The sequence below is a fragment of the Carassius auratus genome, chromosome 48 (genome assembly GCF_003368295.1).
Source record: "Carassius auratus strain Wakin chromosome 48, ASM336829v1, whole genome shotgun sequence".
NCBI lineage: Eukaryota > Metazoa > Chordata > Actinopteri > Cypriniformes > Cyprinidae > Carassius > Carassius auratus.
In genome coordinates, this window is record NC_039290.1 from 6,478,144 (window position 1) to 6,502,531 (window position 24,388).

The 24,388-nt window shown below is 37.8% G+C and overlaps 1 protein-coding gene across 1 annotated transcript in view; it reads left to right on the forward strand.

Moving 5' to 3' along the window:
- The window catches only part of LOC113065656 (cadherin-11-like), a 69,183-nt gene extending 50,421 nt beyond the window's left edge, over positions 1–18,762 (forward strand). The window contains exons 7-14 of the mRNA XM_026237099.1: positions 3,857–4,113; positions 5,301–5,437; positions 6,105–6,226; positions 7,595–7,712; positions 8,498–8,824; positions 13,480–13,684; positions 15,051–15,417; positions 16,414–18,762. Coding sequence (XP_026092884.1) covers positions 3,857–4,113; positions 5,301–5,437; positions 6,105–6,226; positions 7,595–7,712; positions 8,498–8,824; positions 13,480–13,684; positions 15,051–15,417; positions 16,414–17,319 — 2,439 coding nt within the window. The 3' untranslated portion in view covers positions 17,320–18,762. The remainder of the gene's footprint in view (positions 1–3,856; positions 4,114–5,300; positions 5,438–6,104; positions 6,227–7,594; positions 7,713–8,497; positions 8,825–13,479; positions 13,685–15,050; positions 15,418–16,413) is intronic.
- The last annotated feature ends 5,626 nt before the right edge of the window (positions 18,763–24,388 follow it).

The following is a 24,388-nucleotide window of genomic DNA, read 5'->3' on the forward strand; positions in this document are numbered from 1 at the left end:
TATATATATATATATATATATATATATATATATATATATATATATTGATAAAAAAAAATATATAACCATAAAACATTAAACACTCAAAACACTAGCAACTGCATAGCAACAAGCTTTTTTTTTTTGTTTACCCTTAACAACCGTATAGTGATGATGGTAACCATTCAAAAAACCCAGGCAAACACATAGTGCACTAAAAATGTCCTAGCAAACACTCCAGCAACCACATGTCAATGTCTCCATGCCAAAAAATGGGGGTGACTGGTAAGGGGTTAATAACCCTCAAAAATCAACTGCATAGCAAACACCTTGGCAACCACCCAGAAACATTTACGATGTATTCACTCTTGTAGTTCAGTTCCAAAAAAGAAAACAATACATTTGCTCCTGGTCCGCTGAGCGTACACACAGGCATTGTGATACGTTCACCACCTGATTTGTCAGGTTGAATGAGGTATATTTTGCAATGAAACTCACAGAACATCCTAAACAAAATCTGTGATCGACTTAAAGGGATACTCCACCCCAAAATGGAGATTTTGTAATTAATCACTTATCCCAGGGGTAGGCAAGTTCGGTCCTAGAGAGCCGCAGTCCTGCAGAGTTCAGCTTTAACCCTAATCAAACACACCTGAACAAGCTCATCAATGTCTTCAGGATTAATAAGTCTATAGGGAGGTGAGGGTTTTTTTAGGGTTGGAGCTGAACTCTCCAGGACCAAACTTGCCTACCCCTGACTTATCCCCATGGCCAAACCCGTAAAAGCCTTGTTTCTCTTCGGAACACAATTTTAGATATTTTGGATGAAAACCGGGAGGCTTGTAACTGTCCCATAGACTGCCAAGTAAAATACACGGTCAAGGTCCAGAAAAGTATGACCAAATACAATGTGTTGTTTTCTTTTTTTTTTTGGTGTGGTTCGCATTCACACTGCTCTTTTTGCAAGTGAACCACACATGTGCTAAAGGTCATTCATTAATTGAACAGAAATTCTTCAGCGTACAAGAGTTCATTTAGAAGCGGGTCGAGACCACTACTTCAGCTGGGTCTCTGTGCGGTTGTTTGGTCCGTACCTGAGTGCGATTGCTGTATTCAAACCTGCCCAAAAGATCCGCACCAATAAAGGAAATGAACTTGAGTTTGATTCAGTCGAACCAAACAAGACGGGTGTGGATTCACCCTTTCTCGAACTGCACTAACAGAGAAATCGCACCATTACATTACAGCAGCCAGTAGCTAAATTAGGCGCGGTCACTTTAAGAGACGATGAACGAATCCAATATAATACACATCCAATTTTTTTCCTCAGCTGTTTACTTTCACTTAAGAAATAACTGACAGTTTTTTTTTGCATAATTTCCAAGGTGGATATTTTAAAATATTTTTTATGTATTTGTCGGCACAAGAGCAAAAATAAGCAAATTCGATGTCCAAGTGTTTTGAGACGCCTTTCTCTTTGCAGAAGAGAGCTCGGTTCAGTGTCGCTGTCTGTGATATGCGTCTCTCTCTCTCTCTCTCTCTCGGCACCGAACACAGTGCACGAGTAACAAGCTACTCCATTCAGCTTTTCCGCGTCTTGTGTTTGGATGCTTTAATGTTTAAATCGACAAGCGATAATTGGCTTAACAACACGTGAAAAAGATAAGCTTTCGTGACGATGCACAGCAGTGGTCCGTCAACTGTCCTGAGCATCTTTTTAGGCTGTCCTCAGCCAGTCGGTTATATAAAATATCAAGGTGAAAGTCATCATAGCTTGCTTAGTATAGACCCAGCTCGCAAGCCAACTGTGAAAATAGATTAACGGCGATAACGGCCCACCACTAGTTTTAATTGAACCAAACATGACAAATGTGAACACACTCTTACAGCACCCTAATAACCACCTAATAATGCCCTAGCAAACACTCAGAACACTGTAGCAACCACATAGCTACACCTGGGAAACCACAAACCAGTGCAATGAAAACAACAACCCTAGTAACCATGTAACAACGTAATAAAAAAAACATTCTGAATGCTTTAGATGGATGCCAACACCCTGGCAATCACCAACAATGCCTCATTGTGGTAAATGACTTTTGCAATGGAAAGTATGACTCATTTCCATTCAGAAAGTGAAAGAATTTGGTTGTATTTATGTTGCATGTATTCTAGGTTGTGAGAGGGCAAAGTTAAAAGCAAAGCAATAATAAAGAAAGAAGTTACAGCAGAATGAATCACAAATTAGTTAAATTGACTCTGAGTTCAAATGTAAATGAAGGTAATCTGCAGCACAAACGTCTGCCAGCGAACATCCATATTAGCGCCGGCAGAAAGAGTATTGAACCTGCGGCCCCCGGAGAGACCTCATCACAGCACACAAAGGCAGCTGTTTGTATAAATATAAACTTTGCAGGGACAGAAAATGTGCATTTCATATAAAAGGACTTTGTGTGATGGTAAGTCACATGTAACTAATTGAGAAGAGAAGAGATTCCACCTTTTAGCTGATTCAAAATAATCAAACTGGAAAATGAATCACACGCTATTTTCTGCCCTGATAAGTGCTTATAAAGACAGACATGTATATGTGTGTGTGTGTGTGTGTGTGTGTGTGTGTGTGTGTGTGAGTGAGAGATCTTTACCCATTCACTGAGCGCACTACTTCAATGACAGGTGTGTATGTGCAAGCTAAAGACAGCCAGAACAAACAGAACGAGGAGAGACGCAGATAAAAAGGAAAACAGGAAAGAGAAGGTTGTGAGAAACAAGATGAGTCAGAGACATGGGTGGGGGGGTGAATACGAAAAGACAGCGGAAGAACGCAAAGAGACTAATGCAGCTGAGTAACAAGGGAGAGGAAGCGTGTGGAGATGTAGATTAACACAAGTGACAGAGCATTGCATGTGTGTTAGCGGCTCACAGCACTGCTCGTGCCCATTGCTCTAATGCACACACACCACTACACACGGTTCTGCTGACCTTTCAGTACAGTATTATAAACTTTTGATGCATTTTATTTTTCTCCTCAAATCCACTTATACTTTTAGTTATACTTGAAAGAGCAGTGTGACCCAAATCCTGTCACAACATCAGAATCCATCTATCCATCCATCCATCCATCCACTGTTATTTAAATGTTACAGCACTATTTTCCACTTTTCCTTTAGCCAAAAACTACACAAATCTGCAAATGCAGATGTGAATTTTCGGCCAGTGCATTGCAGGCACACATTTTGAAATGCAACAACATGTGAAATTGAGCTTCAGTAGCCAGAAGCGTTGGCTTCTACAGCTTTAAATTCTCTGTAAGTTATGTAAATACAGTTGGTCACATCATGTGCTCATGTCACTCCCATTAATGCCTCATTTAAAGTCAACATGACATCAAAATAGACCCCATTAACTTTCTTGACCGGCTCATAATGTCGTCCTGTTATTTTACATCACTTGCATCTTCTGACACTTTGATTGTGGACACCTACGGTTCTCCAATCTCATTTTGTCCAGCGTCAAAAGTGCATCCACAACCTCTAATACAGTTCTGAAGCAGTTATGGATGTTAATATAACCACATCCATGACTTCCTTCCATCTTAATACCAGCAGAGCAAGCCCTGCAGTAGTTTAAGTTATGAAGCACTGAAACCCAGACACATTGCTTTTTTTTTGACTCTCTGTATTGGTTTTGCTTTTTTTGTAAGTGAGGTGCAGAGATGAAAAAGGAGTGAAAGTGGGAGTTTCAGCATCTCACTGAAATGAAAAGATATTTCAGAGTGCCTTCCTGGTGCCAAAACACAGTAAAAAGAATGATGGTGTATGTGAGTTTCAATAAATGAGTGTTTTACGAGGGAGCGTTTTTTATCTTGGAACACCAGGCTGTGGACTATGAGAGGCGAAGCACCTACACTCTCGCAGTGGAGGTGCAAAACCCAAACGTGGACTCACGATTCCTCAGACGAGGTCCGTTTAAGGACCGGGCAATGGTGCGTATCACGGTTCTGAATGCAGATGAGCCGCCGAAGTTCTCCCGTTCACGGTACCGGCTGGATGTGTCGGAAAACTGTCCTCCAGCATGTGTGGTGGGAAGAGTGGCCGCTGTGGACCCGGATACAGGCCTCAGTAACAACATCAAGTAAACACCTTTTTACTTTATTACTCAGTATGACTTGCTTTTAGTCACATATACATGTAAATGGGGGAATCCCACAAGAACACATTGGTCGCACGTCCTGATTTTGCTGAGTTAGATGTGTTCCTAGGTCAACATATTTTGTTGACCCTGGAACAACAGTTTACTCCAAAAATATATTCTTGACCATATCCCTACACCTAAACCTAACCCTAACCATGAGTAATCCCTAAAATCAGAGGAAATGATAGATAAATGACACTGGTGTACAAGCACCAAACAGTGATTTTAAGCGTAAACTTCACAAAATCTATAAACTGGTTTTTCAAATCTGATTGGTTAATCACAATGTTGTTCCAGGGACAACAAAGATGTTGTCCCAGGAACATGTCTCACTTGGTAAAATCAGGTTCTGCACATTGGTCACCCCAAATCAATGCAAAAGTATTTTGCATACAGAAAATGAATCTTGCATAATGAATTTTGCATATGCATAATTCTCAATGCTGTTGCTCGGATCTGTTTCCAATCTTTTTAATTCAAATTTAGCGTTTTTCATTAACTAAGGTTACTTTTATGTGCCAGGGGCTTTTGAAGGCCACATTAAAACTGAAACTTCGATTTTGGAAACTTTCTACCGATTTATTTGTGCTGTTTTTCAAATGAATTTTATTTACCCATGTTACCCACTTTTAATTTTAAACTTCAAAAATATGAATATTAATGATTAAAATATATATATATTAATTTAAAACCAGATCTAAACAAAGAATCATATCAGTATTTATTAATTTTATAAATTATTAATAGCAAGGCAGTAATAAAAGCTTGAGATAATATAAGAAACCTCTTTAAAAAATCTTACTTATCCCAAACTTTTGAACAGCAGTGTAGACCGACACACACACACACACACACACAGATTCCTTTGATTTCGGGGTGATATTTTACCAGGATATGCTCGTGACATGTTTTTGTGAGTTTTACAGATACAGCACATACAGTTTTTACATTATTAGTTAAAAAAACTCATATTGCATCATGTCTCTGTCTGCCACAGCTAGCATGTGGGATGTTTTCACGAAACCTGTTCTGTTTCACTTGCTTAACTGGGTTATTGATGGACTGGCTGCTTTATATCTTCTAATCTGTCTGCCCTCCTCCTTTTATCCCTGTCCATTTCTTCTCAGGTACTCAATTGATCCCGAGTCGGACCCCGAGGCGCTGTTCCGTATCGCCTCTGACAATGGCCTCATCACCACTGCCGTGGAATTGGATCGGGAACAGGAGCAATGGCATAACATTACTGTCATCGCCACACAGAGAGGTACCAGAACTCCTCTGCACCGCCGCTCTTAAAGAGACATCACATCACGTCTGAGCATCTGACAATTTCACACAGGTAGCAGCGTGTAATCAGCCCACAGGAAAGCTATTACTTCTGTGGTGGCCGTGGACATGAAAACTCATGGCAGAGACACGTACATACAGAAATGGAAGAGCAATAGAATGAAAACTCGAATTGCTTTTGAGTCTGGTCCACCCGAGCTCAAGGTCACCCGTTTGTGCTTCCTGTTGGCCCTCATAAAACACTATCTTGCATCCCCAGAAGTGACTCGGAGTCTTTAGTGGATTTGTTCAGCTCATATTTGGTAATTACTTTCCTATTAGATACACGCTCGAGTGTGATAAGTGTGCCTCTGTTATGGCTTTATGTAATGTCATATTCAGAACATCAGATGACGTTCAGGCCACTTCTGGTCAGGATACAACATTATGTCCCTAAAGAGCAAAGAGCGTATATAGAACAGTAACAGAACAGATTGGAGTTAACTTCTGTTTCATGGTCAGTAAGATTTAGCTGACCTACTTGCAGCTTAAAAACTTTTGATTTCTAACTTACTTTGCTTTATACATATACTTTATACATACATACATACATACATATATATATATATGTATATCCCATCATGCTTTTCTTTTCTGTTTCTTAGACAGCCCCAACCAAGTCACCAGGGTAGCGGTTGCCATAGAGACACTGGACATCAATGACAATGCCCCCGAGCTGGACCGACAATACAACACGGCTGTGTGTGACTCCAGCGCTGTCGGACAGGTCAGTGATCTTTGACCCCTTGAAGGCTGCAATGGAATGAGTCTGTAAATGACGCAGCATGGTCTGCATTAAAAGATTATTGTGGCCAAGAAGCATCCACAGTGGAAGACCGTGAAAGACAACCAAACTGAACATTTTTAATAAAATATGTAAAAATAAATAACATTAAATATATATATATATATAAAGATAAAGACTAAATGTCTTATATATATATATATATATTGTGATGATTGATTCTGACTGGTCAATAGCAGCATTAAAATATTAAAATAAAATACAAAATATAAATGGAAAAATAAAATATAAAAATTCAATATTAAATATAAAAGAAAAAGAAAAAAATGATTAAAATATTCAGAAGTATACCTCGAGTATTTGAAAACATTATTAATAATAATAATATTTTTGCACACTGGTGTGTTTTATCTTTAGTTTGTATGTTTAACAACTCCTCTTAACCACAGTAAAATAACTCATGCATGTCATCTCTTGTCATATTGGCAAATGCAATTTAATAAAAGACACCAGTGGAATAAATATTTCTTCTGGAATAAACAAATTTGAGTTGCTTAATTCAGATAAATAAAGTATCATTGCATAATTAATCGCTGATTTCCTACAATAGCTGTTGCATATTAAAATCATTTACTGTCACATCATGATTGCATGTCTTTTGAATATTTATGGCATTATGGCAAGTACCCATATAAGTAGAATTATGTGCAGTCAGCTGGACATTTTTGCTAAATAAAATCCAACACCTATTTCTGATTGTCATGCGTGCCTACTGTGCTGGAGTGAGAAGACGCGGAGACGTAGGAGACATACGAGACTCCAATAATAAGAGAACTTTAATGAACAGAACACCAGGAAAGCGCACACATAGCACTGGGGAGAGACGAACAATTCCGGACAAGGGAAATTCAGAAACACGGGGTTTATATAATCAGAATGAAACAAGGAAATCAATGGGACACAGCTGGAACCAAATAAACACAATCAGGGCAGGAACAGGAAGACGGGTATAAACATAACATGGAGCACATTGGGGAGGAAAACACAACACAGGAACAGGTTCTGACACTGATCACCCTGTCAGGGTTTATTTTACAATAGTGATCAGCTGACCGATCAATTATAATACTTTCTGCATATCTTTGGGAAAAGTGAACCTGTTTGTTTACCAAATGCATTTCAGAAAAGCACATTTCTATAAGCTATTGATATATTTATTGACGCAGTGCACAGTAAGTCAACCCAAACATGACGTGGCATGTTAGACTGCTAATCCTTTAGCTGTTCAGTGGCAAAAACAGACTTATTTGTGCAAATCACTGTATCAGTCTTTCTCCATTTGCATTTCAGGTGGTGCAGGTGATTCGAGCGATGGATAAAGACCAAAGCAGCCACAACTCTCCCATCCACTTCAGTATTCCTGCAGAGTCCAGCAGCTCGCTCAACTTCTCCATTAGAGAGCGGGGAGGTGTGCTCGCTTCTCTTGTCATCCATCTGTCTTTTCTTCCCATCAGTTTTCCTAATCTCCCTCCCAGTCTCTGTCCAGACATATATCCACCCTCATTACATTCATCCATTCATCTTTTTTTGTCACATTCTACTCCAGTGAACACGGCAAACTCCCTTCTCTGTGCTCCGGCAATCCGTTCTTTCATTTCGCTCATTTGTCCTGTTCGCCGCTTCAATCTGCTGATTTCTAATTTGCTTTAAGGAATGGCTCACCCCAAAATTAAAATGTATTCATCATTCATGTCTGGCTAAACCCGTAAGCTGTTATTTTTCTGCAGTGGAACACAGACAGAGACATTAGAAAGGCTTGAGTGAGGAAAACATCTGTATTGTAAATAATATAAAAATGTAATGAGAAATATATATATATATATATATATATATATATATATATATATATATATATATATATATATATATAAATAAATAATAATTTACATTTTTAATATAACATTTCTCTATATATTACTGTTATTCAATATAAATAATATTTATTGTATTTTTTTGTTTATTAAATGATCTGGTTACTAGGAATATAAAATATATTTTAGAAAAAATAATCTTTTGAATTATAAAAATGTGTATATAGTATGCATACAAATAAATTATATATATATATATATATATATATAGAGAGAGAGAGAGAGAGAGAGAGAGAGAGAGAGAGAGAGAGAGAACATAATATTTTTGTTCAATGTGTCAAATGTCTAATGACTGTTTGTTTTTAATTTCTTTTGCTTTCAGACCACACGGCAAGTTTGGTGCTCTTGTCATCCCTGAAGGCTTTTCCTCGATTTTCCTCTTTACCTACTCTAAAAATACCCATAATGCTTCGTGACGGTGCGTCAGACCTCAGCAGTACAGGAACGGTTACCGTTACGGTATGTCCGTGCCAAAACGGGGGCATGTGGGTAGAAGAACGAAAACAACAAACGGACGAGAAGGATAAAGCGTCTGTGCCGGACTGGGAGAGACAGGTGGCGTGTTTGCCTTTACCGTCAAACTCCCTGCTGCTGGGCGTCAGCTCGGCCGCTATGCTGGCCATCCTGGCCTGTGTGTCGACTCTTCTGGGTCAGTTCTGGTTTTCAGTTCATGTCGTCAGGTTAAGTGCCATCTTTGTACCCGTCTGATTTAAGGATGTGTTGCTGCTACATCTGTCCATCACTCCCTGTCTTCATCCAGCATTGCCTCCTGGCTTGTCTTGAAATTGCAGCTTTTCTTCCATATATGTACAGTACAGACCAGAAGTTTGGACACACCTTCTCATTCAAAGAGTTTTCTTTATTTTCATGACTATGAAAATTGTAGATTCACACTGAACGCATCAAAACTATGAATTAACACATGTGGAATTATATATGGAATTATATACATAACAAAAAAGTGTCAAACAACTGAAAATATGTCATATTGTAGGTTCTTCAAAGTAGTCACCTTTTGCTTTGATTAGTGCTTTGCACACTCTTGGCATTCTCTTGATGAGCTTCAAGAGGTAGTCACCTGAAATGGTCCAACAGTCTTGAAGGAGTTCCCCGAGAGATGCTTAGCACTTGTTGGCCCTTTTGCCTTCGGTCTGCGGTCCAGCTCACCCCTAAACCATCTGGATTGGGTTCAGGTCCGGTGACTGTGGAGGCCAGGTCATCTGGCGCAGCACCCCATCACTCTCCTTCTTGCTCAAATAGCCCTTGATGCCTTCAGTGTGACTCTACAATTTTCATAGTCATGAAAATAAAGAAAACTCTTTGAATGAGAAGGTGTCTCCAAACTTTTGATCTGTACTGTGTGTGTTTTTGTGAGTCGTTCAACCTTTCCACCAACCTGCTTCGATGTTTCTCCTCCGTTTGTCAGTTGAGTTTGCTAATGAACGTGTTTGGGTTTCATTTCTGCATTTAAGGTCATAATAATAAACAGCATTTGATGAGTGCTGAGGGCATTGTATGGAATTTTGAGATTGCGGAGCAAACTTTTCCCACCCTCAAGGTTCCCCAAATGACACTGAACACTCAAACTTTACTAAATAAGGCTGCTAGTGCAGTAAGTGAGAGGTGGAATAGGCATTTTCTACAAAAACAATTTGGTGTGTTAATGTGTAGCCTTATGGCAACATATAATTTCCAACAATTTTTCACATGCAAAAAAAGGATTTACGGAAATAAAAGGGCAGTTTTAAAGTAAACAAATGTATACTGATTTAAAGCCACATAACCTTTAACCCCCCTCTCCAACCAAAAAAAAAAAAAAAAAAAACCTCCACAAACTGCCTTTCTGCATCCAATATTATTTGTTGTTAACCGACTAACTTTATTTAACATGACTTTACAGAAAATTATGAAAATATGGCAACATTGTATTATAATTAAAAAATTGTCTGAAATTGGAAGTGTACTAGTGCACCATTTTCTCACTGGGAATTTTGTAGATATTATTATATTATATTTTTACATTTTCTTGGAAATGTTTACCATGACATAATTGTATTTCTGCAAAAACCACACAGCTATCATTTGTATTTTCTTAAATAAAAATGAACATTAAAAAAAGCTTTTAGTAACACCATTGAATAAACTTTAATACTTATCCACTATATTGAAGTTTCAGTTCCAAATTACAGATAATTTGGAATCTTTTTTAAGAAACTAGATTTTGGACCATTTTCCTTGCAGTATATTGTTGCCATATTGCGATGTTTAGAACTTTTTTTTTATTATTCCTATATATGCTTTAAGTGGGCCGGTACCACCAGTATCTCAGTACTACCACTTCCAAATATAGCTCTTGAGTGTACCGCCACCTCTCCATGTGCCAAAAACTTGCTTTTAGCTTACTGGCACGTTCATTTGGACATCTGTTTAAATAGAAGTTTTAATCCTTTGCGTGCGCTGCCGCTTTTCAGAGCACCCATCACAATGCATGCTTCCTAATTCTTCCTAGTTTAGGGAATGGAGCGTGAATCATTTGAACCAGTTCGGGAGTTCGGAGCGGGTTCGCGAATCATTTGAGTCAGTTCGGGAGTTCATAGCGGGTTTGTGAATCATTTGAGTCAGTTTGGAGATCGCAAATCATTTGAATCAGTTCAGGAGTTCGATGCGGGATCGAGGATCATTTGAGTCATTTTGGAGATCGCGAATCATTTGAATCAATTCGAGAGTTCGGAGCGGGTTCGTGAATCATTTGAGTCAGTTTGGAGATCGCGAATCATTTGAATCAATTCGAGAGTTCGGAGCGGGCTCGCAAATCATTTGAGTCATTTTGGGAGTTTGGAGCGGGATCGCGAATCATTTGAGTCAGTTCGGGAGTTCGGAGCGGGTTCGCGAATCATTGAGTCAATTTAGGGATCGCAAATCATTTGCGTAAGTTTGGGAGTTCGGAGCGGCTTCGCGGATCATTTGAATCAATTCGAGAGTTCGGGTTCACGAATCATTTGAGTCAGTTTGGGAGTTCGGAGCGGGTTTGCAAATCATTGGAGTCAGTTCGGGAGTTCAAAGCGGATTCGCGAATCATTTGAGTCAATTTGGTGATCACGAATCATTTGAATCAGTTCGGGAGTTCGGAGCGGGTTCGCGAATCATTTGAGTAAGTTCGGGAGTTCAAAGCGGGTTCGCGAATCATTTGTGTAAGGTCGGGAGTTCAAAGCGGGTTCGCGAATCATTTGACTCAGTTTGGGAGTTCGGAGCGTGATTCATTTGAGTCAGTTCGGGAGTTCGGAGCTGGTTCGCGAGTCATTTGAGCAGTAATGCAGTAGCACTTTCTAAGGGTATTTTTTCGAAATCCTTTTGCACATTTTATTTATGTTCAGTAGTTCTTTCTAGCTCAAGCAAATCCACAGGGAATGAGGGGAGTCATCAAAAAAAATCACATATATATATATATATATATATATATATATATATATATATATATATATATATATATATATATATATATATATATTAGTGCTGTCAATCGATTAAAAAAAATTAACTAATTAATCGCACAATTTTTTAAAATTAATCGCGATTAATCGCGATTAATCGCAAATAAAAGACTGAAACTTTTTGGATATGTAAATGTAAAATGTAAATAATTAATGTAAACTCAAGACAAAGAAACTATTTAAATTCAAAATATGATTGTTTATTGGAATTTTTGTTTAACTTGTAACACAGATTTTCTCATGTAAACAACATACCTGCAATAAACCATCAATATCCTCCAAATTAACTGTTGGCTTGAAAGCCATATTTATTACAGAAATAAAAACACAGGCATGTAAGTAGCATTTGAATTTCAAAACAATCAATGCCAATAAAAAACTAAAATGATTTCCATGTTGAATTCTAAGTGGACTGCAAAAAAATTCCAAAGTATAGTCATTGCCAGTGCTTTAAGTGGGCCGGTACGCACCGGTACCGCCACTTCCAAATATAGATCTTGAGCGTACAGCCACCTCTCCGTGCGCCCAGAACGTGCTTGTAGCGTACCGGTACGCTCATTTGGACACCTGTTTTAATAGAGGTTTTAATCTTTTAATCTTCACAATGCAAGCTTCCTAATTCATCCCACCCAGAGCAGAAACTACATTACCCATTCACCCTTAAGTTATACAAGTGAATAGTGCATGTGTCGCTTTTCCCACTGTTAAGTGTCAACAACTCAACGTGGCCGGAGAAGGTGTGTGAAACTCGTTGTGAGTTATACTAAAGTCGTCCTGCAGCCCCCGCTGGCTGCTCATTGGCTGCAGCATCTTTTTTCTAAGTTCTAAAAAAATACCGTAGACGGCAAGGCACAAATTTAGATATTCATTTATCTAATTAATCTATAGCCTATGCACAAAGACAATATGATCTTTTTGTCCCCTTTTTGTTTTAAAGCTTGATGAAGAGAGAGAGCGCAAGTTGCTGCAGCTGAGGAGGACAGTGATGCACGCGTACAGGAGTGATTGACAGTTCGCGGCACTGTGTACAAAAAATACTCCGCTACACAATTATTTCTTTATTTTCGTTTAAGCTTATTAACGTTAGCGTTACAGAAAGGTCTGATTTACGCACTGTTACAGTCATTGTTTTTGTTTTTTTTAAACAATGACATTTGAGTTCATGATTTTAATGTTGCTGTTTCTTGTGGCAGACTAAATGAAGAGCAATGTTTCTTGTGGCAGACTGAAGAGTAATCCGGCAGAGTTCTATACTGAAACTTTCCGTCTAAAAGTCCTTCCTTGGTCTTATCCATATTTCTTTGCACGTTGAACACACATAGGCCACAACTGGAAATAAAAAAAAACTGCAACCGCGTTAATTGCGTTATTTTTTTTTAACGCGTTAAATATTTCAAATTAATCGAATGCGTTAACGCGCTAATTTTGACAGCACTAATATATATATATATATATATATATATATATATATATATATATATATATATATATATATATATATATATATATATTTGTGAAAACTAATTAACTTCTATACATAGTGTTTGTTTACTATACTCACTGCTGTGTTTGTGTTTGCACTTGGATGGGATAATGCAGATCAAAAATGAAACTTCACTTCACTTAATATAAAATCAGCCTAGCAAGAAAAGGAGTTTTAAACACATCAAATGCCGGGATAATTTCTGAAGGTCAAGCACCTCTTTTCATTGATTATTTAGTGTAAATCAAGAATTTGTCTATTTTGTACCTTATTCATGAAATATGGCAATAACTTCCTGTCATTTTTCTCTCGTTCTCTTCTGCCCGATAGTAGTGGCAGCGCTCTCATTATTGTTGCGGAGGCAGAAACGGGACACACAGTCTCCAGTGGAGGATGATGAGATCAGGGAGAACATCATCACGTATGATGATGAGGGAGGGGGCGAAGCAGATACGGTCGCTTTCGATATAGCGACCCTGAAGAGTGCCCCCCAAAGCATGCAAAGAGCACCGCGGCTTCGGGACAGCAAGAATATGTGAGTGTGTTTGTGCGTGTGTGTGTGTTTACAATGACTTTAATGTTCACATAAATATACATCTCATTTCATCACTTGAATCTCCCAGATTTATTGCTGCCACTATTTGATCTTTCAAATCACTTCATGTCATTTCTTGACATTTGGCTTAGAAAATCCATATTAGATCAATAGTCCATGTGAATCATTCAGCTTGAATATAAGCTGACACTCACCACAAACACAAACATGTGTATCTTTCTATCGAATCTCTGGTTGCTCTAAATGCACTCAGTCATGTTAAATGATGTTAAATGTATATCTGATTAATGAGGGCTCTGTACTCAGAAGTGTGTGCGGTTTAATGAGCCTTCACAATGCAAATCTGACAGATGTTTCAGTGCAGAGTTCATCTAGTTAATATTTATGCTGTTCAAACCCACTCTGTGTTCTAGTCCTCTATCCATCATATTGCTATTTGATGTCATTGTAATACTCCTGGGCAAGTTGGTGAAATACTTAACTCTTAAGACTATTTTTAAAGACTCAACTGACAGGGACTACCGCAAATCTTTTAATTAAAAATGTTTATGGTAACTTAGAAGTATCTGGTTTATCTGGTATTGGTGCAAAAGTTGCAAGGAATGTTGTTTCCCAATGAAATGCTTCATCTGTGTAGATGAACAGAAGCTTTATGCAATATTTGCATCATCTCATAACTATGTCGTAAAGCATAACTATGGAAGCTAATTTCTGCCACGAAAAAATAAAATAATGCATTGAATGTTATAATAGCATTAAAAAGTAAAATTTATGATAAAAAGTCAAAAGATATTATGAGATAGTCAAAATTGTAAGATGCATAATTTGAGATTAAAACGTTTATGACACTAAGTAATAATTATAAAATGAAAATGCTTAAGTAATAATTGAGGACAAAAGTTTAATGTTTGAGATAATAATTAAGAGATAACAATTTCCACAAAAACATTAAGCAGCACAGTTGTTTTCGATATTGATAATAAAAGTTTCTTAAGCACCAAATCAGCACAAAGTCATAATTAAGAGATATAAGTGAACATCATGACAAACAGTTATAAGTCAAAAATATTAAGACAGTAAGTCACAATTTTGAGAAGTTATGAGATACCAAGTCGAAATTTTGTTTTATATATATAATAATTTCTGAGCAAAATATAAAAATTAATTATTCATAAAAAAGTAATAATTATGAGTTAAGTTGATTTTATCTCGTCATTTTTAATTTATGCAATATTTTTGACTTATGTAATAATCAAAATTAACAAAAGCATGATTTTAAGGCTTCAATAGTTAATTAAACAAATTTATAAATTTTTATTTCCTAATTTCTATGTTATTATAACAGTTATTCTCAGGATAACTTGGACAGCATCAGAACCTTCAGTTGGAGTCAGAGTTTGGGTTTGGACCCGCGCCGTCCCGTCTCTGCACCTCTCTACGGACGATACTGCTACAGTATCCAGACACTTCCAGCTTCGAGAAACAGACTCGGCCCGTTCAGCTCCAGGCTGGACCTCGCCAAACTGGCCTACGTTCTTCCTGGCAGCCAAGGCCAGGTTGGCGGCCCTTTAGAATCCGGTTCAGTATTTATCGGCAAGAACAGGGATGGATTAGAACAGAAAAGAGCAGACGGATCCACCAGCAGCATTCCAAAAGAGAGTGAGACAGGAAGTGAGGTCATCTCTGAGAGCCACACGCTCAGCCAGGATCAGGTAAACTTCTTCCCACTAATATTTATCACATTACAATCCTATAGAGCAGAACAGCAGGATTCAAGGAGTATAAATTCAATCTATTGTCTTTATAAACAAATTGTTTCTTTAATTATAATTTCTAAACATTTCTTAAGTGATGAGATGTGATTCCTTTAAAGCCACAAATTGGTGTGATATCAACTTAATAAAAATTAAAAATAAAAGATCCACCAATCACAAAAGTGGATGTTGCTAAATATGTCAATGAAAATCAAAGCAAATGAGCTCAATTAGTGGCCAATAGTGAGTCGGTCTCTTATAATCTCAAACTTCTTATATTTTGCAATAACCATAAAATATATTGATTTACAGTTATATCAAAAATTACGAAACTAAAAATTATACTCATTTTATATATATTTGATTACATGGTGCACAGTGCTTCTTAGTATAAGTAATATTGATTTAAAGTATTTTCTTTGCTTTAAACTTTATTTAATTTTTTTTTTTTTTTTTTTATGCTTGTGGAGGAAATTAATAGGAAAAAATGCACTCTCTTATCATAGAATGTTTAAATCTTCATGTTATATTAAAAATCTTTGCTCTTTAAATTTGAGATCCCAGAGATTTGCTCTACTATTTAAAAGTTTGGGGTCAGTATGACACTGCACAACTGTTTTTGTCACTGATAATAATCAGAGATGTTTCTTGAGTAGCAGATCAGAAAATCAGAATGATTTCTGAAGGATCATGTGACACTTAAGACTGGAGTAATGATGCTGAAAATTCTGCTTTGCATCACAGAAATAAATTACATTATAAAATATATAAAAAAAGAAGATAATATTTCACAATATAACTGTTTTTACTGTATTTTGATCAAATAATAGCAGAAGAGACTTGACTGAAAAACATTAAAACTTTTGAAAGCTAGTGCATAAATATGTAGTACATAAATAGTGAGCTATTAAACAGCCTGACCATGTTCCTCACTGTTTTTTTTTTTTTTCTCAGTCTGTGCATTCGGATCAGGTTCTGTTCGTGAAGGACTCCAGTCAGAGCGGTTCCTGCTCAGAGGCCTCCAGCACTTCTGTGAGCCATAAACCGGAGCCATCCCCTCACTGCTTGACCACACGTGCCTCCATTTCCACCATCACCACAGATGACTCCGTCCCCGCTTCGGCTTTGGATAAGAATGGGGACATTGCGCTCATCAGCACCAGTCAGAGCACATCTAGCCTGGGTACGACGGAGATGCCGTTCAGAACGATGGAAGGTACATTGCTAAGAGGCGGCAGAGGGATACCTTTGACTGGGACGACACTTCTTTACCCAGAAGCTGCCGGACTAATGGGCTTGTATGGAGTGGGTGGGCAGAATTATGTGCCACACCTAGTGAGGCCCCTTCCAGGAGGGGCGGGGCTGGGTGAAAGGGGGTTGGGCTTGGGGAATGGGAAAGTTGGCCATGCGAACTCAGAAAAGGCAGGTGCAGATTCGTTGACAAACCGTATGGGCGATTTCCTGCAACACCGTCTAGCCCTGGTGACCTTTGACCCCATGCAGCCACCATACGACTCGCTGCAGACGTACGGATTGGAGGGGGACGGCTCCCAGGCCACGTCTCTCAGCTCGCTCGAAAGCGAGGCTGAAAAAGATACAGAGGGACAGAAACACAGATTTGAGGAGTGGGGACCCAAGTTTGACAGGTTGCTTGATATTTTCAGGGAACGAGCGAAAGAAAAAGAGGTTAATGAAAAACATCAGCGTGAGCATTTAAAAGAAGAACATCAGGAGGAGGAAATGAACAAGACAGAAAACAACAGTGAGTCAGAAATTCGGAAAAAGGATGAAAAAACTGATTTGAACGAGACACGGCGGGCCGAAGAGGAAAACACAGAAGAATTGGAAGCAATACACTAAAGAGGAAATGGAAGTAAAGGGGAAGGATGTGATGTCACGCCGTGAGCTTTCAATAGCAATAAGTGCTGAAAGGAGCCAATGAGCACAATCTGGACAAATAGAGTTTTATATGGACCTGCCAAAAACCAGTACGTCTGTGTTTTAGAGGAACAGAGAGTCTTATGTAAGTTGCAGCACTCACCTTCATTTGACGTCCAGCCACACACACAGTGTTAACATAGTAAAATACAAACATCTAAATCTTTCTCATATTTCCAGATTTCAATCTCAGATTTTCATTGTGATAACCAGCATTAACATACATTGATAATTTTTTGGTGATGAGATAATCCGTTATTATGGTCTCAAGATGTGAAAAAACAGACATAACTTTCTCACAATCTAATCAGCAGTATCTGATTATATATCAAATTATTTCACCAGTGTAATTTTTTGTATTATTTATATATTTTAATGTTAATTTATAATTTGAATTTAAAATAATACATAAAAACAATATTTTTATATGTTTATATTACACTTGAAAGCTTGTCTCTCCCCAATGACAGCATTTGAAATCTTATTTTCTTCACTTCTGATTACTATTAAAATAATTTATTGAGGCATTAGTGATTACAAAATGTAAGAAATCATGAAAAAGTATCTGAATTATCTGTCAGTATTTTTTCAATTCGGTAAATGACAGAAATGTTTCAGTTTGCACAGCCTGTAATATGTAAGTGATGATTTGATTTTGCATTAAATATGGCATATTAGGTGGGGAATCCACCACAAAAGGGCCTGTCTTGTTCCACACACGCATATTAGCAGCACGTGTCTTAGTCGTCTCTTTCAACGTTTCCCCGTTACACTTCACTTAATAATTCAGGTCGCCATGACAAGCCAAAGCTATGAAACATCTCATTTCTGAAATATTGATTTCAGCCCTACAAGCGCCATTGTTTGAAAAATAGGTCTCATGAAATATGTACAGATGCTGACGAATTCATATTGACGCTTGTGTATTAATAAGGCGACTCTCTCGCACAGATTTTGACAGCGAGGAAACTCAACGGTACGATAAAAGGCTGTTTTTTTACTAGGTCACTGCAACCACACACACGTCAATGCATAAAGATGATTTGCGCATGGCTTATTTCTATCCGTTTTTAGACTGGTTTTTCTTTCTTTACTAGTCAGGATTGCTTATAGCTTGGTTTAGGCCTCTTGAACTGCTTCACTTCTTTAACCCTTTTAGTTTTTTTGGACCTATGCAATTGAAACTTTGAGACCGTGAACTTCTGAACTGAATGTGATCCTGTTTCATATAGTTTTTTTTTTTTTTTTTTGTCCTGTATGCTGTTTGCGTTCTCATGTACAGATGTAAATATCATTGGAGATCTAATAAGCCTTTTGGACCAGATAGTTTATGGTAATCTGAATCTGTCTATGTGAATGTTGAATTCAATCCTACTTTAAAAACCACAGCTGGAAGATCCAGATCATTTCTAATGTGTTGTATGATCTCTTGTCAAACTGACTGTCATATGATGTTCAATAAATAGTGTACAGTGAACTTTGGTAAATGTGGATTCACAGATGTATGTGCATTTCTTTAGTAATTAACCAAGCCACTGAAATGTTTACAGTGCTCTTTTCCATAAAGTGAAAGTTTGCATAGATCTGTCAGTCTCTCAAGAGGACTAAATGCACCATATAAGCATAATGAATGTAGTTTTGTTTGTTAGCCAAGTGCAACATCTTACGTCTTCTGAAATCATATGACAGATTTGTGTGATGAAGAGACTGAAATGCAAGTCATTAAGCGAAAATGTTTGCCTCTGAAATATCATTCACGCTTGTGCATATTCATATTTGGTACAAATCTGATTCATTGAATATGAGCTTGAAAATGTGCAAGTAGCAATAAGCAGGGTTATTATGGTTAACTGTGTTTTGTGTGAAAGATTCTGATGTTAACATAAGGAGACTTGAGGACCCTTTATATATTAATGTGTCCTGATCGAGCGGCAACCTCCCGCTCCCTCTCTTGAAACCAACAAGGAAGTGACTAAAATTGCAATTCATCGACTGGCCGAGGCTGGCTGCAAAAGGGAGTCAATCTCATAGACTCCACATGTTAAAATGCCCAACTTTACAGCAGAAAAAAAAATGTTTTGGAATGTTTTCACCGTTTAGTGCAGAGAGCGTGAGGTGGACCCAGTTAACTGCCCAGTGGCTTCAGTGCTGGAGTTCCTCCACGATCGCTTCTCATTTGGTCTTACCCCGTCCACTCTCAAGGTGCATGTGGCTGCCATTTCAGCTTTCCATGCTACTCTGTGTGATGGGCCTCTGGGGAGACAGCCGTTGGTCGTATGTTTCCTCCGTGGGGCTTGGAGGATGAGACCGGCGGCTCGTACCAGGGTTCCCACTTGGGAACGGTTCTGCAGGCTTTTCATACTCCACCTCACGGCAGATGAGGAGAGACTTCACCTGCTCTGCCCTGTCAGATCTCAAAAAATATATATCCAGAGGTCCTCCTTATGGCGTAAGTCAGACCAGTTGTTAGTCTGTTTCGGGTCGCCCAAGAAGGGGCCTCCTGCTTCCAAACAGACCATTAGCAACTGGATTGTCCAAGCTATATCTATGGCCTACCAGGTGCGCAATTTGCCTTCACCTCTGGCCGTGAGGGCTCATTCTACCAGAGGCATGGCGTCCTCTAGAGCCCTCCTCTCAGGGGCCCCCATCCAGGAGGTCTGCAATGCAGCAGGATGGGCCACCCCTCACACTTTTATTAGATTCTACAGCCTGGACATTCCATCGACACCTGGCACCCTTGTGCTCTCGTCCTAAGTGTGCCTGTTCGCAGCTTCGACGCAGTTCTCGTTCCCCTTCTTGGGAAACAAGGGTTACAGTCGTAATCCGAGAGGCTTTATCGCATTGAGAATAAAATTCAATTTCACTAAAAATCCATTGTTATACATAACGGCTCATATGAAATTATTTTAAATGCCCATCTTACTCAAAATTATTTATTTATTTATATTTTTTTGCAATTCATTGAAAACTTTAAATATGACAGCCTAAAGTGTGGCTCCAGTGCGTAATTATAATCCACGGCATAAATTTTTAAGCAGGAGTGAATTATTAACACTATTTTAAGATCTAGCAGCACTAGACCGTCACACCGCAAACTTCTAAATACAGAACCAGTAAGTGTCTTGATCTGACACAAGGCCGCTATCACAGATTCTGTTCAGAGGGAGAATGCATTTTTATTGCACTGTCACTTTGGTTTCTAACTCGAGACTCCAGCGAAACGAAGAAGAAAGCGAGGTAGAAACGTGCTTTAGGCTTAAGACCTCAGGTTGAGAGATCCAGATCAAGTGCATCTTTCCGTCTGTCTCTTGAACTGCATGATGTGCAGCACTTTCTGCTTTTATCTGCACAGGTTGACAGCGAGACACAGAATCACTTATTCAGAAGAAAGCCGGGATCTAGAAGGTAAAGGCACGCCACCATTAATAACGTAAACTGGAATAGCGTTAAATTAGAGGGAAAGGAGGCCAGCGGGCTTTTAGTCCTTTTGCTATGTGGCCAGCTGATGCTAAATTATTCAGCAAAACACAAAAACCGCCACAGATAGAGTGTTTTTAAAGTTTTAAGCAACTATACCTTCAAGACAGCGTCGTCTGCTGTTTGTAATTTACCTTTGGTAGCGCCGAAAGCATAGCGTGATGGCCGCCTGCTCCCTAGCCGTTAGCAATCTCTTATTTAAAGCGGGAAAATGTAGCTGTGCTAATGACATGAGTCATGAGGATTATGAGAGATCCTGCTGTCACCTGCTCTGAGATGATGATATCCTCGGGCTGTTTGTGTGCTCGCTGGAGAAATGAACCTTCATGAAGGACTTTAATTAATGTTTGTTTTCTCCCAAACTACCTCAAGACCACTGTGTGAGGGAGAAGAGAATTACAGTGGGCTGATTCCTCAGAAGAACACTTCATTACTTTGTATTTTGAAGTAAAACTCATAGTATTAGTGATATACTGTTTGTTTTTTCCAATATATTTTTGGTTCTCGTTTTGGTTTTAGTCACAGTTTCAGTAATTATGTTGTGCTTTTGTTTATTAGGCTACCTTTTTCAATATGTAGATTTTAGTTTACTTAAACTAAAAATGAGACATATCAAACACGAAAAACAAGTGAAATGAAGGGGGAAAAAATAATTAAAGAAAGCATGGTTTTAGTTCATGTTAATGCTATAAAGTTTTGTGTGTGTGTGTGTGCGTGTGTGTGTGTGTGTGTGTGTGTGTGTGTGTGTGTGTGTTTTATGGAAGCTTATACTTGAGGATTTTTTGATGAATAAAAAAATTCAAAAGAACTTAAATTATTTGAACTAGAAAACTTTCAGAACATTATAAATGTCTTTATTGTCAATTTCCATCAATTTAATGCATTCTTGCAGAATAAAAGTATTAATTTATTACATTTAAGTGCTAAAAATAAGACAAGTAAACAATTACAACATTATAAAACTATTTTAAAATGGTATATATTTACATCTTTTAATAAAAACTACAATGTTTACTTTTATATATAAAAAAAAAAATTGTGTGGAGAAAAAAATTCATTTAGAGACAAATAAGAGAGAAAATTACATTTAAAAAAAAAAGACCAACAAAAAATTTAAGAACACGTGTTTTATAAATATAAAACTACTTTTTCATTGTATTCTTTGTACATAAAATCTGGAAATTTCACATACATTATGTATTACAATTTATGCATGCTGCATATACAGTTCCATTTAACAAAGTATTTTTTTGGATAAAAATAAGCAAAAGTTAATTTCTATGGAAGTCTAGGTGTTTCACTTAAAGGAATTAATTACTAATTTATACATTGAAAAATAAAAAAATGAATAAACTGCATCTCAACTTACCAAAAAAATAGATAAAAAATATATAAATAATGTTTTAAAATGGTGCTAAATAAACTATTTAAATTATAAAACAGAATTTTAAGTCTTTGCCAATTGCTTTTGTCAATCAAGTTAAAGACGGCTGAATATACAGAAATAACCACTAAACATGACACTCTTATACATGTCAGTTTTTTGCACAGCAAATGGATTCTTCTTCATGCGCAGCAGCTGCAGCTCCACAGGACCAGACGCCTTCACTGCTTCTTGCTCAACTGCTCAAGTGCTTTCTTGACTAGATGCCCGGTGATGGCTTTATCAACCATCACACAGTGAACACCTCAAAAGCAGGAATCAACTGCTTATTCAACCGAACAAACAGTCTCCAACTTTCACTGTACAGTTCCAGATCTCTGAAGCAGCTGTAAAGGTTTACTGAGGAGAGTAAGCAGAGACTTACCTAGCCTGCCAACCTCCACAATGTTCCTGTCCTCATCATCAAAGAGCATCATGTCAGAAAACTGGACGCCACTGTCAGCTTTCAGCCTGGAGACAGAACAACAGTCAGAGGGACTGAGGTACTGTAGACACATGTGAGCGAGGCCCCGCATGAACAGACAGACGCACACACTTATATGTCAATTTGATTTAGAACAGAACTGTGAAATTACTGTACACCACTGAACACAGTTTGGAATAATGAAGATATATTTTATGTTTTTGTACTATACCCAGGTGCATTTATTTGATCATAAATACAGTAAAACAGTAATATTGTCAAATATTATTACAATTTAAAAAAGCAGTGTTCTATTTGAATTTATTTTAAAATGCAGTTTATTCCCGTGATGCATCATTACTCATTACATTACATTAGTCTTCAGTGTCATGTGATCCTTCAGAAATCATTCTAATATGCTGATTTACTGCTCAAGAAACATATATTATTATTGTTTTATTAATCAACAGTTTGGCTGCTTAATATTTTCATGGAAACTTTGATAATATATTGATGAATATTAGAAAGTTCTATTTCAAGTTTGAAATAGAAGTCTTTTGTAACATTAGAAATGTCTTTACTGTCACTTTTGATTAAAGTGTTCTTGTAGAAAAAAAAAACATTTTCTGAATATACGTACAGTGGACAGAAATACCTACATAATGGTAGTCATGTTGTATTTTGATTTTATATACTGACAATAAACACACTTCCAGGGAATTTAATTCAAATTCATGTGAAAATAGTTTAACTGTTAGTTATAAGTAGTCTGTAGTAGTTTTAGCGGCACTTTGCTGCCTGTTGCCCTGTAGCTGTTGTTTACACTGCTCCACATGTTCAGCGCTGAGGGACATCAGCTGTGTCAGGAAGCTTATGGAGGGCTTGATGCATCGCTTATGATGCGATCGATGGCTTCGTCCACCATCATGTCATGGTGGATCATCAGATATGCAAGAAAAAGTGTAGGAGAGTGTCTGACACCATCACTGCATTTAATTCATACCTTATCTGTAAAAAATAAAACAAAGAGAATGAAAAAAAAAAAAAATTCCCCCAAAAATTTTAAACTTTAGAACACTTGATAAAAAGATCTTACTTTCTGGGTTCTTCAGGGCCTTGTGGATGAATCTGGCAGCTAGTAAGAAGTATATGTCCATGTTGAAACCATCTCTGTGTGTTGTGGCCAAGCCACAATATTTGATGTTCATGCCTCTGTAATATTTGGCCCCTGTATTAATCTTTCCTTTCAGGTCTTTCTCTCGTGGCATTCCCATCAGGACCCTCAGCTTCTTCTTCACTGCTGTAGCATTTAAGATGTGGGTAATACCCATCTCTTTGAGTTTGGTTCGGTCTCTTGCTGTCTCTCACCACAAGAACACAACAACCTAATTTAGCCTTTCAGTAAAGAGGATTAATATTGTAGAAATACAACTGTGTTTGATTCCTGCATTACATTATTGCTTTATCACATGGTTTATATTCATCTATATAAGTTGCAGACTTACTCATTTCCCAAGAAGACGTTGGGCCAGACCTCAGTGACCGGTGTCTCAGTACATTATACAGTATACAGTACATTGCTCCAAACATTTTTTCAACTGGGAAATGTTTTGAGGAATATAGTTCTCTGACACCGAAATCTCCATCACTTGACGTTCTTACTCAGG